Source organism: Notolabrus celidotus, chromosome 9 (genome assembly GCF_009762535.1).
Source record: "Notolabrus celidotus isolate fNotCel1 chromosome 9, fNotCel1.pri, whole genome shotgun sequence".
In the NCBI taxonomy this organism is placed as follows: Eukaryota; Metazoa; Chordata; class Actinopteri; order Labriformes; family Labridae; genus Notolabrus; species Notolabrus celidotus.
Genome location: NC_048280.1, coordinates 5,110,446 through 5,126,251, shown reverse-complemented (window position 1 = coordinate 5,126,251; position 15,806 = coordinate 5,110,446). Strand labels below are relative to the sequence as shown.

Sequence of the window (15,806 nt, the reverse complement as noted above, 5' to 3'; positions counted from 1 at the left end):
ATAACAACAATAATAATGATCATGATAATAATAATAACAATATTAATGGTAGTAGTTGTAATAATAATAATGATAATGATCACTATAATAATAATAATAATAATCATAATCATAACAATAATAATGATAATAAGAATGATAATAATCATAATCATAATAATGATCCTGACAATAATAATAATAATAATAATAACAATAATAATGATAGTAGTTGTAATAATAATAATGATAATGATCACTATAATAATAATAATAATAGTAATAATAATAATGATAGTAGTAATAATAATAATGATAATAATAATAATAATAATATAAAAATAGTAATAATAATAATAATAGTAATAATGATAATAATAATAATAATAATAATAATAATAGTAATAAAAGGAAAACAAAGGTAAAAACAAAACAACAACAGCAAAAAAATAACAAAACAAACAAAAGAAAAACAATTGATGTTTATAAAAATGTAGAGCAGAAATAACCAAAATCTAAAGTAAGCAATGAAATTGGGATAAAAAATAACAATAAGAATAATAGGAAAGTAAATAAATATATCATATCGATAATGAAACAGATATGACTGGATGACATTTTCCCAATTATCAATTTCAAGGGGTTAATATTAAATACAAGTATATAATAATATATATGTAAACATGTAAAGAAATAAATACATTTTTAAAAAGTGTGTCGATTCTTAGGCACATCCAAGAGCAGCTGGTTGTTTGTTTGACCTCAGTGCTCGAGCTGGATTATAGACGTGGAGAAGATCAGCCGAGTAGGATGGTTCCAATCCATTGAGGGCCTTGTGTGTTAACTGTGCAATTTTAAAATCAATCCTGTGACGGACTGGAAGCCAATGGAGAGACCTTTTTCTTACCAGTCACGAGGCGAGCAGCAGCGTTTTGAGTGAGCTGCAGGCGCTGAATGGACGACATCTCTAAGCCCAATATACAAAGAATTATAATACTTAAGCCGAGAAGTAATGAAGGCATGCATTGCAGTTTCTCTAAATCTTTGGGAGGGAGATACACTTTTATCTTAGCTGGAAGAAGCTGGACTTGATCTCATTTTTCTTTCTTTTAACAGTTGAATGTATGACTCACTGTGAATACTGTCAGTGGAAAGTTAAAAAGGAAGCTTCTTCTTCTTCTTATCTACTAAACAGAATCTTTGTCTTGTTAAGTTCCAGTTGACACAAGCACCTTGCTTTATCTTCAAACTGTTAATGATGTAATGATATTAATTCTTACGTCTGTGTCTTTTCCTCCAGTCCGGGGAAACTTCTCTCCATGTGGCGGCTCGCTATGGCAATGTGGATGTTGTGAGCTACCTCTGCAGCATCCGCGCCAACCCAGACCTGTCTGACAGAGTAAGCAAATGCAGACACACACATTCAGGACCCGTGATCCTGCAGCGACTTTGTGTGCCTCTCTTTCACTTTTTGCTTCTTCCACTTGTGATCCCCAGGAACAGGAGACCCCGCTGCATTGCGCTGCGTGGCACGGATACTCCACGGTGGCTCGCGCTCTGTGCCAGGCGGGCTGCAATGTGGACGCAAAGAACCGTGAGGGGGAGAGTCCGCTGCTGACGGCGTCTGCTCGTGGATTTGCGGACATTGTGGAGTGCCTGGTGGAGCACAAGTCCAACCTAGAAGCAACTGACAAGGTGATCAGCTCAGTATCCAGATTGATTTAATATAATGTAACAAACTCCTCCCTGCTGGCTTCTCTAGATCTTCCTCGGCCAGTCTTTGATACATCTGTCTTGTCAATTAAATAGATCACTAACTTACCCCTGAGGGTTAACAAGGGTGGTCACCTCAGGGCGGGGTAAAGATTTTAAAAAGGTCAGGGTGCAATGAACCGATGAAGGAGTGACAGAAGTACGACTAAGATAATGACATGAACGACATTCCCAAGAGAACTGCAGGAGTGTGTGTTGAATATTGAAACAGAGGAAGCAGGTGGTTAAAGGTTAGTTTACTTAGACCTCATTCAAGTCTAACTTGGTCCTCCTCTCCTTGTTTCTGATCTCTATGTCTCTTCTACATCTCCTCTGCAGCCACAAGAGATTGCTGAGATGTAGCAGCATGCTAATGTAACAACAGAAGCAAAACAGTCTCCGTTTCCCCCCGCTGATAAAAAGCCAATCACTTGATGCGCCTCATAAAAGGGCAGCACTCATGAGGAAAACCCAAGTGCATTGTTTACCTCTCGGGACATCACGGCCTGATTGAATCCCTTCATCTTTGCACTGCTGTTAGCTTCCTGCTCCTCTCACATGAACCTTAACAAATACAGAAGTGTTATAAATCATTACCATCCGGCTCTCTTACTGATCTTCCGGCTGTGTAAGATGCTTTATTGCTGATTGGTCAAAACCCCTTGACAACGCCTTGATGACGGTTATTAACTTTCACTAACATGAGCAACGGCAAAAGCAAACTGATCACACGTCATGTCAAATCAATCCTTGGAAAAGAGTTCCAGCACATTTTTGCTTCTGCTTGTTGTCACCATAGAGCGTAAGGTGGAATCACTGGGACTAATTGTGGACACTGAATACATGAATCATTTTAAATCAATAAGATAATCTTTAAATCAATGTTTTTTGACATTGTGTTTGTATTTTAAGATAGTATCTAGGTAATGAGCGGGATATTGTGTGGTTAGCAGGTGGTTTGTTCACACTGTGGGCTAACTGATTTCCATTTCTCTCCTTGTGTCTCCAGGACGGCCACACGGCTCTCCACCTGGCCGTACGTAGGTGTCAGATCGATGTGGTCCGCTGCCTCCTCAGACACCACTGCCACCTGGATCAGCAGGACCGCCACGGGAACACGCCGCTGCACATCGCCTGTAAGGACGGAAACCTGCCTGTCGTCACAGCGATCTGCAACGCTAAAGCCAGCCTTGACCTCCCCAACAAGGTGAGGACTCCCAATGCACATGCTCAAAGAAAGTGTGTTTAACACAGGGTTCCCACGCGTCCTGGAAAACCTGGAAAACCTGGAAATCAGTTGACCAGTTTTCAAGTACTGGAAAAAACCTGGAAAATGGGAGAAAAAGTAAAATGTCCTGGAAAATCACATATAGTCCTGGAAAATGATTCCAACATGGCTGCGTTTGACCTGACCCTATTAACAAAACACATCCCCATTCATTGAAAGTTGAGCGCACGCTGTGCTGGAAAAGACAGCGACACTGCACAACTTTTTTCACATCTTTTCTCCTTCTTTTCATAATCATCCTTTCACAGAAAACAGGGGTATATTTGTTTATGTTTTATGGTACACTTGGCTCAATTACCGTACTCTAGCTCAGTTGTTCTCAAAGTGGGGGTCCGTGAACCATAGCGTGGGGGTCCGTGAAATAATTTGAATACATTTCTAATGAATTATAAAATTGTGCTGTGTCATTACAAAACAGCATATACACCATTGTTATGATACCATTTGGTGTCTGAAGGGATATGTTAGTCTTGCTACTGTTAATTTTCTGAAAGCGTTTAAGATCAATTACTTGAAAAGTATAAATGCTGTCATGTTGAGTCCACAAGGAATGAAATGACCCTCTGTTTTAAAGGATACAAGTGGGATTTACTTGATTCAAATTGAAGTGTTATCTGTTTATCACTATGGTACAGGTCTGAAGTATTCACATTGATACGTTTTACAATACAAATAGTTCCAAGGGCAACTAAGAGTGCAAATGGTAGTAAGCATGTGCTTTAGTGATGGGAAGTTGGGCTCTTTTCAGAGAGCCGGCTCTTTCGACTCTCAAACGGCTCTTAATGTAGGATCTTTTGTAGCCGTATATTTTACCTTAATTTTGCAAAAAATAATAGTTTGTATTGAAAACACTTTTACGTACGGTGTTTTATGAGAAGCCTTATAATGCCCAATTGTGTGAATTTCTTCTGTTACAAAATCATTCTCACCCTGATCCTAGGGTTAGGGTTAGGGCTAGGGCTAGGATTGTGGTTAGGGTGAGGGTGAGGGTTAGGATTAGGGTTAGGGTTAGGATTAGGGTTAGGGTTAGGGTTAGGATTAGGGTTAGGGTTAGGGTGAGGGTGAGGGTGAGGGTGAGGGTTAGGGTTAGGATTAGGGTTAGGGTTAGGATTAGGATTAGGATTAGGGTTAGGGTTAGGGTTAGGGTTAGGATTAGGATTAGGATTAGGGTTAGGGTTAGGATTAGGGTTAGGGTTAGGGTTAGAGTTAGGATTAGGGTTAGGGTTAGGATTAGGGTGAGGGTGAGGGTTAGGATTAGGATTAGGGTTAGGGTTAGGGTTAGGGTTAGGATTAGGGTTAGGGTTAGGGTTAGGGTTAGGATTAGGGTTAGGGTTAGGATTAGGGTTAGGGTTAGGATTAGGGTTAGGGTTAGGATTAGGGTTAGGGTTAGGGTTAGGGTTAGGGTTATGATTAGGGTTAGGGTTAGGGTTAGGATTAGGGTTAGGGTTAGGGTTAGGGTTAGGATTAGGGTTAGGGTTAGGATTAGGATTAGGATTAGGGTTAGGGTTAGGGTTAGGGTTAGGATTAGGATTAGGATTAGGGTTAGGGTTAGGATTAGGGTTAGGGTTAGGGTTAGGGTTAGGATTAGGGTTAGGATTAGGGTGAGGGTGAGGGTTAGAGTTAGGATTAGGATTAGGGTTAGGGTTAGGGTTAGGGTTAGGATTAGGGTTAGGGTTAGGGTTAGGGTTAGGGTTAGGATTAGGGTTAGGGTTAGGATTAGGGTGAGGGTGAGGGTTAGAGTTAGGATTAGGATTAGGGTTAGGGTTAGGGTTAGGGTTAGGATTAGGGTTAGGGTTAGGATTAGGGTTAGGGCTAGGATTGTGGTTAGGGTGAGGGTGAGGGTTAGGATTAGGGTTAGGATTAGGGTTAGGGTTAGGGTTAGGATTAGGGTTAGGGTGAGGGTGAGGGTGAGGGTGAGGGTTATGATTAGGGTTAGGGTTAGGATTAGGGTTAGGGTTAGGGTTAGGATTAGAGTTAGGGTTAGGGTTAGGGTTAGGGTTAGGATTAGGGTTAGGGTTAGGGTTAGGATTAGGGTTAGGGTTAGGATTAGGGTTAGGATTAAGGTTAGGGTTAGGATTAGGGTTAGGGTTAGGGTTAGGATTAGGGTTAGGGTTAGGATTAGGGTTAGGGTTAGGGTTAGGGTTAGGATTAGGGTTAGGATTAGGGTTAGGGTTAGGATTAGGGTTAGGGTTAGGATTAGGATTAGGGTTAGGGTAAGGGTTAGAGTTAGGATTAGGGTTAGGATTAGGGTTAGGGTTAGGGTTAGGGTTAGGATTAGGGTTAGGGTTAGGGTTAGGATTAGGGTTAGGGTTAGGGTTAGGGTTAGGATTAGGATTAGGGTTAGGATTAAGGTTAGGGTTAGGATTAGGGTTGGGATTAGGGTTAGGGTTAGGGTTAGGGTTATGATTAGGGTTAGGGTTGGGATTAGGGTTAGGGTTAGGGTTAGGGTTAGGGTTAGGGTTAGGTTTAGAACCAGATCTAAATTTAAGCATACAGAACTAGAACCAAACTCATGCAAACAGAACCAGAATCAAACTCAACCAGAACCAAACCAGAATCAAACTCAACCAGAACCAAACCAGAACCAAACCAGAACCCTAATAGAACTGAACCAGAACCGACCCAGAACCGAACCAGACCCGAACTAGCAACGTACCAGAACTGAACCAGAAGTGAACAGAACCATACCAGAACCGATCCAGAGTTGAACCGAACCAGAACCGAACCAGAACCGAACCAGAACTGAACCAGAACCGAACCGGAACCAGACCCGAATCAGAACCGAACCAGAACCGTACCAGAACCATACCAGAACCGAATCAGACTTGAACCAGAACCGATCCAGAACCGAACCAGAACCGAACCAGAACCGAACCGGAACCGAACCGAGCCAGAACTGAAGCAGAACCGAACCGAACCAGAACCGAATCAGAACCGAATCAGAACCGAATCAGAACCGAACCAGAACCGTACCAGAACCGATCCAGAACCGAACCAGAACCGAACCAGAACCGAACCTGAACAGAACCTTACCAGAACAGAACCAGAACAGAACCAGAACCAAAGTCAAGCAAACAGAACCAGAACCATCTCAGGTAAACCGAACCAGAACCAAACTCAAGCAAACAGAACCAGAACCAAACTCAAGCAAACATTATTAACGTCCTCAGGTTGGTATTGAGAAAAATCAGATGCCTCAGCTCTGATGGGCTGTTCCGATTTCTCCTCTCAGTGAGTATTTGCCCGGTCTTCAAGAAGACTCTCTCTGAAGGAACAGATGAAGCCACGATACACAGCCTCCCCTCCACCACTTGTATCCTATATCCTCACATATGATTGGCCACATGGCCGCCATGCTGACCAATCAAAACAAAGTTCTGCTGTGAGCAGAGCTGGGGCTGAACACTGAGAGAGCTAAGGAGGGAAAGGAAAAAACTGGGAGCCGTCTTGATATGAGCCGGCTCTTCTGATTCACTATAAAGCATCGACTCTCAGAGCCGCAGCTTTTGATCATGACACATCACTACTGTGCTTAATCTGTGTTACAATTATGAGGGGGCCATGGACAATTTTCTCACCTGTAAGGGGTCCCTGGCTATTCTATCATCAATTTGCCATCATTTTTAAGTATGTAAGAGATGATTTCATTGATAGCCATAGACTACATGTCTTTCAATGTAGACTTCCAATGAGAGGAACATATTAGACTATTTAGGAACTAAATTAGGAACTAAATTTAGACGGTCATACCAGCTTGATCATCAATGAAAATGTCCTGGAAATGTCCTGGAAAATGATCTCTGGAAAAGAGTGGGAACCCTGTAACAGTGTAACATGACCGCACTGATCAGACATTCAGAATCTTTTGACCGTGTAGTGCTGCTGTTTCACCCGCACTAAAGTAGGACTTATCAGAGGCCAAACAGAGGGATGAAAAAACATAGAAAGCAAACACATTATAGGGATTAGAGGGATTTCTGGATGTTTAAATACATGCCTCTCGAGGGGTTTTTGCCATTTAATCCAATCTAATCTGGACTTGGCTCACAGATCTGACATTCACTGTACACAGGGGCGTGTCCAGACTTTATTGATGGGTGTGGCCCAAACAGTTGTTATTTTACCTGTGTTTAATTTTTGACTTCAAAAAGAAACAACAGAGCGACACATACATCTTCAAGCCTGTTACCAAACAGTCCAAAGAGTTGATTGTAACTTAACCCTGTAAAGCTTGAATCATCAAATGATTGCCAAAAAAATCTTATTCTTTGAAAGTGGAGTTTATTGGACCTTTTGACAAATACAAAAGAAAAAAGAAATTAAAAAGCAGTTTTCATATATGAGTTTTAATTTGTATCATATTGGATACATCGGGAGTTTTGGTGTAAATTTTTTGCTCAAAGTTTCTTGTTTTTTAAACAAACTAAAAGTACAAAAGTAACATTTTAAGCCTATGAAACTTTGAGTTTCCTCAAGTTGATAATTTCAAACCTAGAAATGATATATACATATTGCATAACAACGTCATACCTATTTTGTAGCAAAAAAAACACATTTATTGTATATGTTGAAACCAACCTAACTTCTGTTTAGCTAGTGTGTCTTAAAGAGGTGAGCTTTGAGCCTCCTTGCTAACAGCCAGTGTTCTCACCTGTCCATCAAGTCACATGTGCCTTTCATAATGGAAAACTTGTAATCTTAAAGGTGACATATCACGCTTTTTTCATCAATATATATTGGTCTAAGAGGTCCCCAAAACATGTCTTTACAGTTTATGCTCAAGAAAACACTTTGAAATCAGATTTTGGCATGCCTGAAAAGCCCTCTTCTTCAGTCCTCCTCAGAACAGTCTGTTTTCCCTCTGACCACGCCCCCTCAGGAAGTGGATGTGGCCTCGGCTCTCCAGCACATTGATCTAATGTTTACATGTTGGCTGAATATACACGGCTGCTCACAGACCCGCGTTACTTCAACCCTCTGAATCTGATCCAGAATCTGATCCTGACGGAGAGGCGCCTGCAGCAGGACCTTTCTGAAGGATTGGTCACAGATTTAGTGTTTCTTGTTGTTTTATTTATCAGTATGTCGACGTGTGTCTTGGTACACAGCTGCGAACATGTAGCTATGTGGCTATGCTAACTAGCGCTAGCACTACCCATGACAAATAAAAATCATCCACTAGATCTTCAAATCTGCAGACGTGGGGAGTAAAACCGACCTTTGTGTTTATTAAGACAGCCTACAACTAGCATGCCTCCCTCCTAAGCTCCTTGTTAGCACACATTTGTGCAGGGAATGAAACAGAGGAGTGGTTGAGTTGTATTTTATACAGTCTATGGGCTGAACAAGCTCCAAGCTCTGACTTCCTGTTACAGACCGGATGTTGTGACGTATCAAAAACACTGAAGTCTGAAACGGCTTGTTTCAGGACACATTTACAGAAAGGTGGAGAAATCAGAACAGGGGCAGAATGGATTTTTTTCCATTCTTGTGGGGTTTGTAGACATGCCAGGGAAACATATTTCAGGTAGAGAACCATTAAAAAGTCGATGTAGCATGATATGTCACAAAAAGATCATTTTAACCAGTATAACAAAAAGTGTATCTAAATCTGATCACCAACCCCAGCTTTAACACTGATATTGAAATGGCCTCTATGGAAAAGCATCTTTTTTTTATGAAATAGTCCTTTAAAGGGGCTCATACATTCGACTGGATACACCATCTCGCTCTGCCTCTCTGACTCCGCACACATTTCCTCCTCCGGTGCTTTCTATATGGATGCCATTCATTTTAATGTATTCTGTGATGGGATGCTGCCGGTCTCTCTCTCACCATCTGCACGTACAGAAGCATTTTTTTCCCCCCTGAGCAGTTCAGGGAAGTGATGTGCATCAGGAGCAGTGAGCGGCGCCTCAGACGTGGTGATTTATTCATTATATTCTGTTTTTCTGTGTGTGCGTTTGTGTAAAGCTAAATCTATAGCAGCACATCACACACGTTGCTGAGTCCGTGGCGGGGGTTTGTCTTCTCTATCAGCCGCAGACTCTGTGGAGGAAAAAGGAGAAGGGTGGAATTGGAAATGTCTTCTGTTCTGTTTACAGCAGAATAGAAGCTGGATGACTGCTTCCTTGTTTTTTTCAAGTTGTGACAAACAGGATTTGATTGAAATGCTGCATTTTTTTTTTTCAGTGGGTGTTGATATTTTCCAGAGCTTCTCGTTCACGTTCTGGCAGAGGAGACTTGTTTTTTGTTTCAGTCTCTTGAAATGTGTCATTTTTTTCACTTGTTGTCACTAAAGAGACATCTACATCTTTATTACATCAAGTTTGGGTTAAGTCACAAAAATGAAGGGTCACTTCAGTACACAATTTTGAAGCTTTGGTTCGCTACTCATCATGATAAGGGAAAAAAACAACAATAAACATTATTTTCCTTTTATTAGGACTATAGAGAACTTACAACTTACTGACAAATCATGCAGAATCATGTGGTAAGTACATGTTAGAAGTCTATTCACCACATAACGAGTAAATACCATACCTAAGTAGTCACATTATTGATAAAACTATGTTGAATATTTACTGCATTTCAGTCAGACAACTCACGTTTAAATTGTTTATTGTAGCAGCAAATACATATTCATGTTTGGCGCCCAGGCTCCGGCCTCATCACTCCCTGCAGATAAGTTTACATGCAGACATGGTGGAGTGATGAGCAAAACATACTAAACACCCCCGGAGCCTGCAGGTGGAAGCTGGGGAGGCGGCGGGGAAGAAGAAAATATCAGCAATGGCATGCAGCAGCAGAGTCGTTGACAGGCAGAGGGGGAGATGGGAGATTTTTCCCCAGTTTAAATAGACCGCCAATTTGAGAGGCAGAGGGCAGGATTGGATGATGGATAAGAGAGTGGGACATGTGACGTGTATGGCATTGCAGCTCGAGTTGTCTGCCTGAACTAGCTCGCAGGCGTCGCTCCATTTTTGGTGTGTATGCAGCCTCTCTATCCTGATGCTTTGCTGTCTGTCGGGCTGAAACACACATATGCACACTAACACACACACGCCACTGTTTACTACTTTGAACGTCAAGCTCCTCCACTGAAACTGGGTTTCTGGGACTTTATGACAGATCTAGGATCTACGAGCTGATGGCTCATTTTAAGTTGTGCTTTCTATGAACCCGCATGAGGCTTCATATGCTTTCACCTCTATGACTGCGCTGAACCGTTTTGGTACACGTCAGCACTGAACCCGAAAGAGGCTGTACTGAAACGGTTCGGTACGAATACATGTACTTTTACACTGCTAGTTAAGGCACATACTTAGATCACCCCAGTTTACAGCAATGTTAAGAAATCCCTTCTTTTGTTAAAGGTATAGATGCACATTGTGTGCAATACATAGTCCATGTTCAGAGTTAAGATTAACATGGTCACGTCATTGAAGATCCATCCAAACGATCTTTGCAATTAACAACATGACTGTTTTGGTTCTGCAAGTTAGACCCAACATTCTTCTCCACTGCTAGATCCTTACCCAGGACTTCCACCAGATCTGCGTCCGGTCCGTCTCCGATCCGCTGCGGTCCGGCTCTGTGCTCTCTAATCCGTCAACACCCACTGGTTGGGTTTTCAGAATGGAGCACAGATCCGGACCACCAGACAGCCCGGGACATGTGGCCGCGGTTTTCCAGCTGTAATCACTGAATCAATGACGAAAAATAGAAGTCTTGCGTATGTGATCCGGTGTGCAGGATCAGAGACACAGCTGGAAACGCAACGAAGCCAAACCGGACAAAGATCTGGCGGAAGTCTTGGTTAAGGACCTGGAGAAGAATGTTGGGTCTAACCTGCAGGACCAAAACAGTCATCCATCTTTTCGATGGATCTTCAATGACATGGCCATGTTGATCTTAAAACATTGCCTAGAATAGAAACCTGTCTATGGAGCTTATGGAATTTGACTTTTACACCTTTCATTCTTCACCTGGGACAAAACCCTTCCTTGTAATCTGCTGAGTAACCTCAGCCTCAGCTTCAGAGTTCAGACCTTCCATATTTCTACATGACAAGCTGTAGATTTTAAACCAAAAATCACATTTTTGAAGACACCCTGTGTACCTTCGTATTATCCCCTCACCTGATGTTGACCTTACCTCTCCGTTATATCTCCCTCTCTCCCTCCAGTACGGCAGAACTCCTCTCCACCTCGCCGCCAACAACGGGAGCCTGGAGGTCGTCCGTCACCTCTGCCTGGCCGGAGCGAACATCGATGCTGTGACAAATGTAAGACACTGTGCAGCTTTCCTCTTCTTTTTACACGCCTGCCTTCATTTTATTAGAGCTGAAACATGACGCATGTTATAATGCATCATGACGTGACTTCATCCCTGACTCTGCAGGTGTTTGTAAAAGTCATCTCAGTTAAACCCAGAGCAGAGTCCTGATATTTTCACTAATTATTCTCTGCAAGCTGGTTTCTACTTGAGAACTGCTGCTCTCAGGGCTGAAGGCATTAGTATGTAGAGAGGATTAAGAACCATGACAGATGTGTGGTGTGTCTCTGGGGACGTGGCCATGGTTTAACCTAATTGATGACAGACTGTGGCTCGTAATGTGTACAAACTAAAACCACTCCTGTTTCCCTTTTGCTCTAAAAACTGCTTCCTTGTTGGTGAGCTGTTATTTTCTGCTTGAGCTGCAGAGCATGTCACTGCACACTTTCTGCATACATACCCAACGAAGGAAGAAAAGCTGATTAGAGCATTTTAACTCAAATTGGAATTAATCTGCTGAAATGTATTATTAGCTCTGCCCTCCTGATACTGAGCGACACCGCTTTTAATTCTACAATCCTGTGAGCTCACCTCTGTGGATTTAAAGCTCAGAAATCTGAATGTGCCCTCCTCTCTATTGTTGAAATGAAATTAACCTCTTGAACCCTCACTCTCTCCTTCATTTTCCGTCTTAAGTAGCTTCAAAGTTTTGATGAAACTCTTCTTTCCTGAAAGTATTTTTTGTTATCCGTCATTGACATGGTAAAATATTCCAAATCAATCAAGAGATGTTTTAAGTTCTTTTGGATGTGCGCCAAACCAAGGTTGCCCTTGCTAGTCAGCACCAGAATTACGTGTTAGTGAAGCCACTTATTAAAACTTTAATAAAATAAAATAATTCTAATAAAATCAATTAAATAAAATATCAGAAATAAAGAATTACGATGAAATTGATGGCATGTCTACAAACCCCCCGAGAATGACAAAAAATCCATTCTGCCCCTGTTCTGATTTCTCCACCTTTCTGTAAATGTGTGTGAAACGAGCCGTTTCAGACTTCAGTGTTTTTGTTACGTAACAACAATATCCGGTCTGTCACAGAGTCAGAGCTCGGAGCTTGTTCAGCCCATAGACTGTATAAAATACAACTCAATCCCCCCTCCGTTTTTCATTCCCTGCACAAATGTGTGCTAACAAGGAGCTTAGGAGGGAGGCATGCTAGTTGTAGGCTGTCTTAATAAACACAAAGGTCGGTTTTACTCCCCACGTCTGCAGATTTGAAGATCTAGTGGATGATTTTTATTTATCATGGATAAGTGCTAGCGCTAGTTAGCATAGCCACATAGCTACATGTCATAGCTGTAGCTGTGTACCAAGACACACGTCTACATACTGACAAATAAAACAACAAGAAACACAGAATCTGTGACCAATCGTTCAGAAAGGTCCTGCTGCCTTTCTGGTTGAAGTTGGTTTTACTCCCCACGTCTGCAGATTTGAAGATCTAGTGGTTGATTTTTATTTATCATGGATAAGTGCTAGCGCTAGTTAGCATAGCCACATAGCTACATGTTAGTAGCTGTGTACCAAGACACACGTCTACATACTGACAAATAAAACAACAAGAAACACAAAATCTGTGACCAATCCTTCAGAAAGGTCCTGCTGCAGGCGCCTCTCCGTCAGGATCAGATTCAGAGGGTTGAAGTAGCGTGGTCTGCTAGCAGCCGTGTATATTCAGCCAACATGTAAACATTAGATCAACGTGCTGGAGAGCTGAGGCCACATCCACTTCCTGAGGGGGCGTGGTCAGAGAGAAAACAGACTGTTCTGAGGAGGACTGAAGAAGAGGGTTTTTCAGGCATGCTAAAATCTGATTTCAAAGTGTTTTTTTGAGCATAAACTTTAAAGACATGTTTTGGGGACCTCTTAGACCAATATATGTTGATGAAAAAAGCGTGATATGTCACCTTTAATGCATCACAGTCTTCATCGCTGTGAGATCAGTATCATATGTTTTTCATGTCTTCATTCACATATTAGGAACCGTTTTCTAACATTTGATGATTCTGAAGCGGCTCAGCGTCCAGATGTCCCACATTGAGGCTTCTTTCCCTCTCTCTGAATCCTGGAGCTGTTAATATTGTATGACAGCTGATGTGCTATGCATGTTTAATCTGGAGAGCACATACTGAGATGTATAATTCATTGTTCAGTGGCCGGCGGTCAGTGGTTTGTTGAGGAGCAGCCGAGGGGAATTATCCAGGAAGCTCAATACTGGGTTCATCGTGTCATCGGAGAGTGCTTCATTAGCGGTTCATGCCGCCTGCAGCTCTGTGGATTTAATGTTCCTCTTTAGTTTTCTTACAATAAACACAAACACAGTCCTGATCCATTTCTATTGAATCTAAAGCAGACATGCATCAGATCCCTTAATGTCCTCTCTTGTCTAGTTTTTAAGGCAAACACAACACCAGCCGGTCACATCGTCTCTCAGTTGCCGAGCAGCGATGGTAAAAGTTGCAACACTGTGCCATCTGTTGGAGCCAGACTCATGAATTTACCCACGAGTGAATCCTACTAAGTGGTCAAATTTGCTGCACTTCATTTACATTCACATCTCTGACATTTAGCAGAGGACAACAACTTAAAGGTCAGCGTCTTCTGTGCTCTTATCGTATCATGTGACCTTATCACAGGGTGAGGACACGTTAAAAACAAGAGGAGGGTAAAGGTAGAGAATCTTAAATGTGGATCTTTTAAAAAACACAAGGATATATTCTTTGTTCGGATGTATTTTCCAAACTCAAATGATCAGTAATCTGTGTCGTTCTGTTACAAACCCTGCTGCATGTCCCTCAGTGTGATGTCGGTGCACATAGGAAGCTCTCAGTGGGCGTTTCAGGCTGTCGGAGCAGTTTCTTCTTTGTGTGAAGTAGCAGTCAGAGCCGGACAGCGACAGATGGCTTCTGAAGTGAAAGAGGCGTGAAGCGTACCGCTCTGTGGCGTCTCTGTGGCGGTGTGTGTTTGGGAAGAAATGGACAGAAACAAATGAAGACAGTTTGAAGACAGTGTCCCTTAAAGGGGGAACTTTGATGTAGTCACAGATCTGTATGTTTCCAGGTGTTGGAGGAAAAGTTATATGGAGCTGTTTGTGACTCCAGAACAAGCTGGTCCAAGTCTGATAAATTGCCTGTGATGATGTAACTCGAGTCAGCATCTGTGTTGAGAAGTTGAGGGTTAAAAATCAGAGAAAGGTGCTATAACCAGACCTCTGCAGCCTATGACCACTATTACTTTTACACCTAAACCTCTGACTGAACATTCAGTGATTGAGCTGCATTGTGAGTAATGAAAGCAGTGAACTTTGACAAGTAAATTGTGATATTTGTGGTCCTGTTAAAAACATTTTGATGAGCCTTTCTTTCAAATCTGTATATTTTGGTGGGCACCACATTGGCCTGGTGGTTTAATTGTGCATATTGTAAAGAGGTTATAGTCCTGCAAGCGGGCGGACCCTCTATCCACCGTCCTGTCCTCTAAATAAAGGCATAAATAAAGTCCAAAAGTCAACTTTGAAAAAGTTGATGTCAATCAATAAATCTTTATTATCGTCAAATCACAACAAACGTTATCTCAAGACTCTTTACAAAACAGAGCAGGTATAGCCGTACTTTTCTTTTATGTTATGTTATAACAAAGACCCCAACAATCAAGACCAGGATAGGATCCAGGCCCCATCTTCCAGACAGGATCAGTATGATCTCATCTTAATCAAACCTGAGCAGAGCACTTTGCAGTTTAGCAAGTTACAGTGGCAAGGACAAACTTCTTAACAGGCAGAAAACCTCCGCAGACCAGACTCCGTTAGACACACATCTGCTTGAGGACCGAAGTTTGGGGTTGTAAAGGGGATAGAGGATGATGAAGAGAGAGAGGGAGAAGAGGAGAGACATAGGGAGAGAGTGAGAGTGAGATTGACAGAGAGAGAGGGGGGGGGGGGGGGGGGGGGGGGGGGAAGGAGAGAGAGAGAGAGCGAGTGGGGGGGGGGGGCGAGGTAGAGAGGGGGGGGGGGGGGGAAGGGAAGAGAGGGAGGCTAGAGAGAGAGGCAGAGGGAGAGAGGAGAGAGGAAGGGGAGAGAGATTAGGCAGGAGGATGAGAGAGAGAGAGAGGAAGAGAGGAGAGAGAGAGAGAGAGGAGAGAGGAGAGAGAGAGAGAGAGAGAGAGAGGGAGAGAGAAAGGGACAGAGAGAGAGAGAGAGGAGAGAGAGAGAGGGGGAGGGAGAGAGAGGAGAGGGAGAGAGAGATGGGAGTATGAGCATTGAAAAGGAAGTTTTAAATCAGTGGATAACTTTTCAAACCCGGGAATATCTACCTGTGTTTTCATGTTGCGTTATGGCAGTGTGGAACCGTGAGAGATAATCACACAACGGGAGCTTCCCATACACATACACTCAGACTTGTACACACACACACACACACACACACACACACACACACACACACTGACA

The 15,806-nt window shown here is 42.5% G+C and overlaps 1 protein-coding gene across 2 annotated transcripts in view; it reads left to right on the top strand.

Moving 5' to 3' along the window:
* Positions 1-15,806, top strand: part of dapk1 (death-associated protein kinase 1) — a 138,953-nt gene that overhangs the window by 101,075 nt on the left and 22,072 nt on the right. For both annotated transcript variants that reach the window (XM_034691955.1, XM_034691954.1), the window contains exons 15-18: positions 1,280-1,378; positions 1,477-1,674; positions 2,741-2,938; positions 11,208-11,306. In XM_034691955.1, coding sequence (XP_034547846.1) covers positions 1,280-1,378; positions 1,477-1,674; positions 2,741-2,938; positions 11,208-11,306 — 594 coding nt within the window. The remainder of the gene's footprint in view (positions 1-1,279; positions 1,379-1,476; positions 1,675-2,740; positions 2,939-11,207; positions 11,307-15,806) is intronic.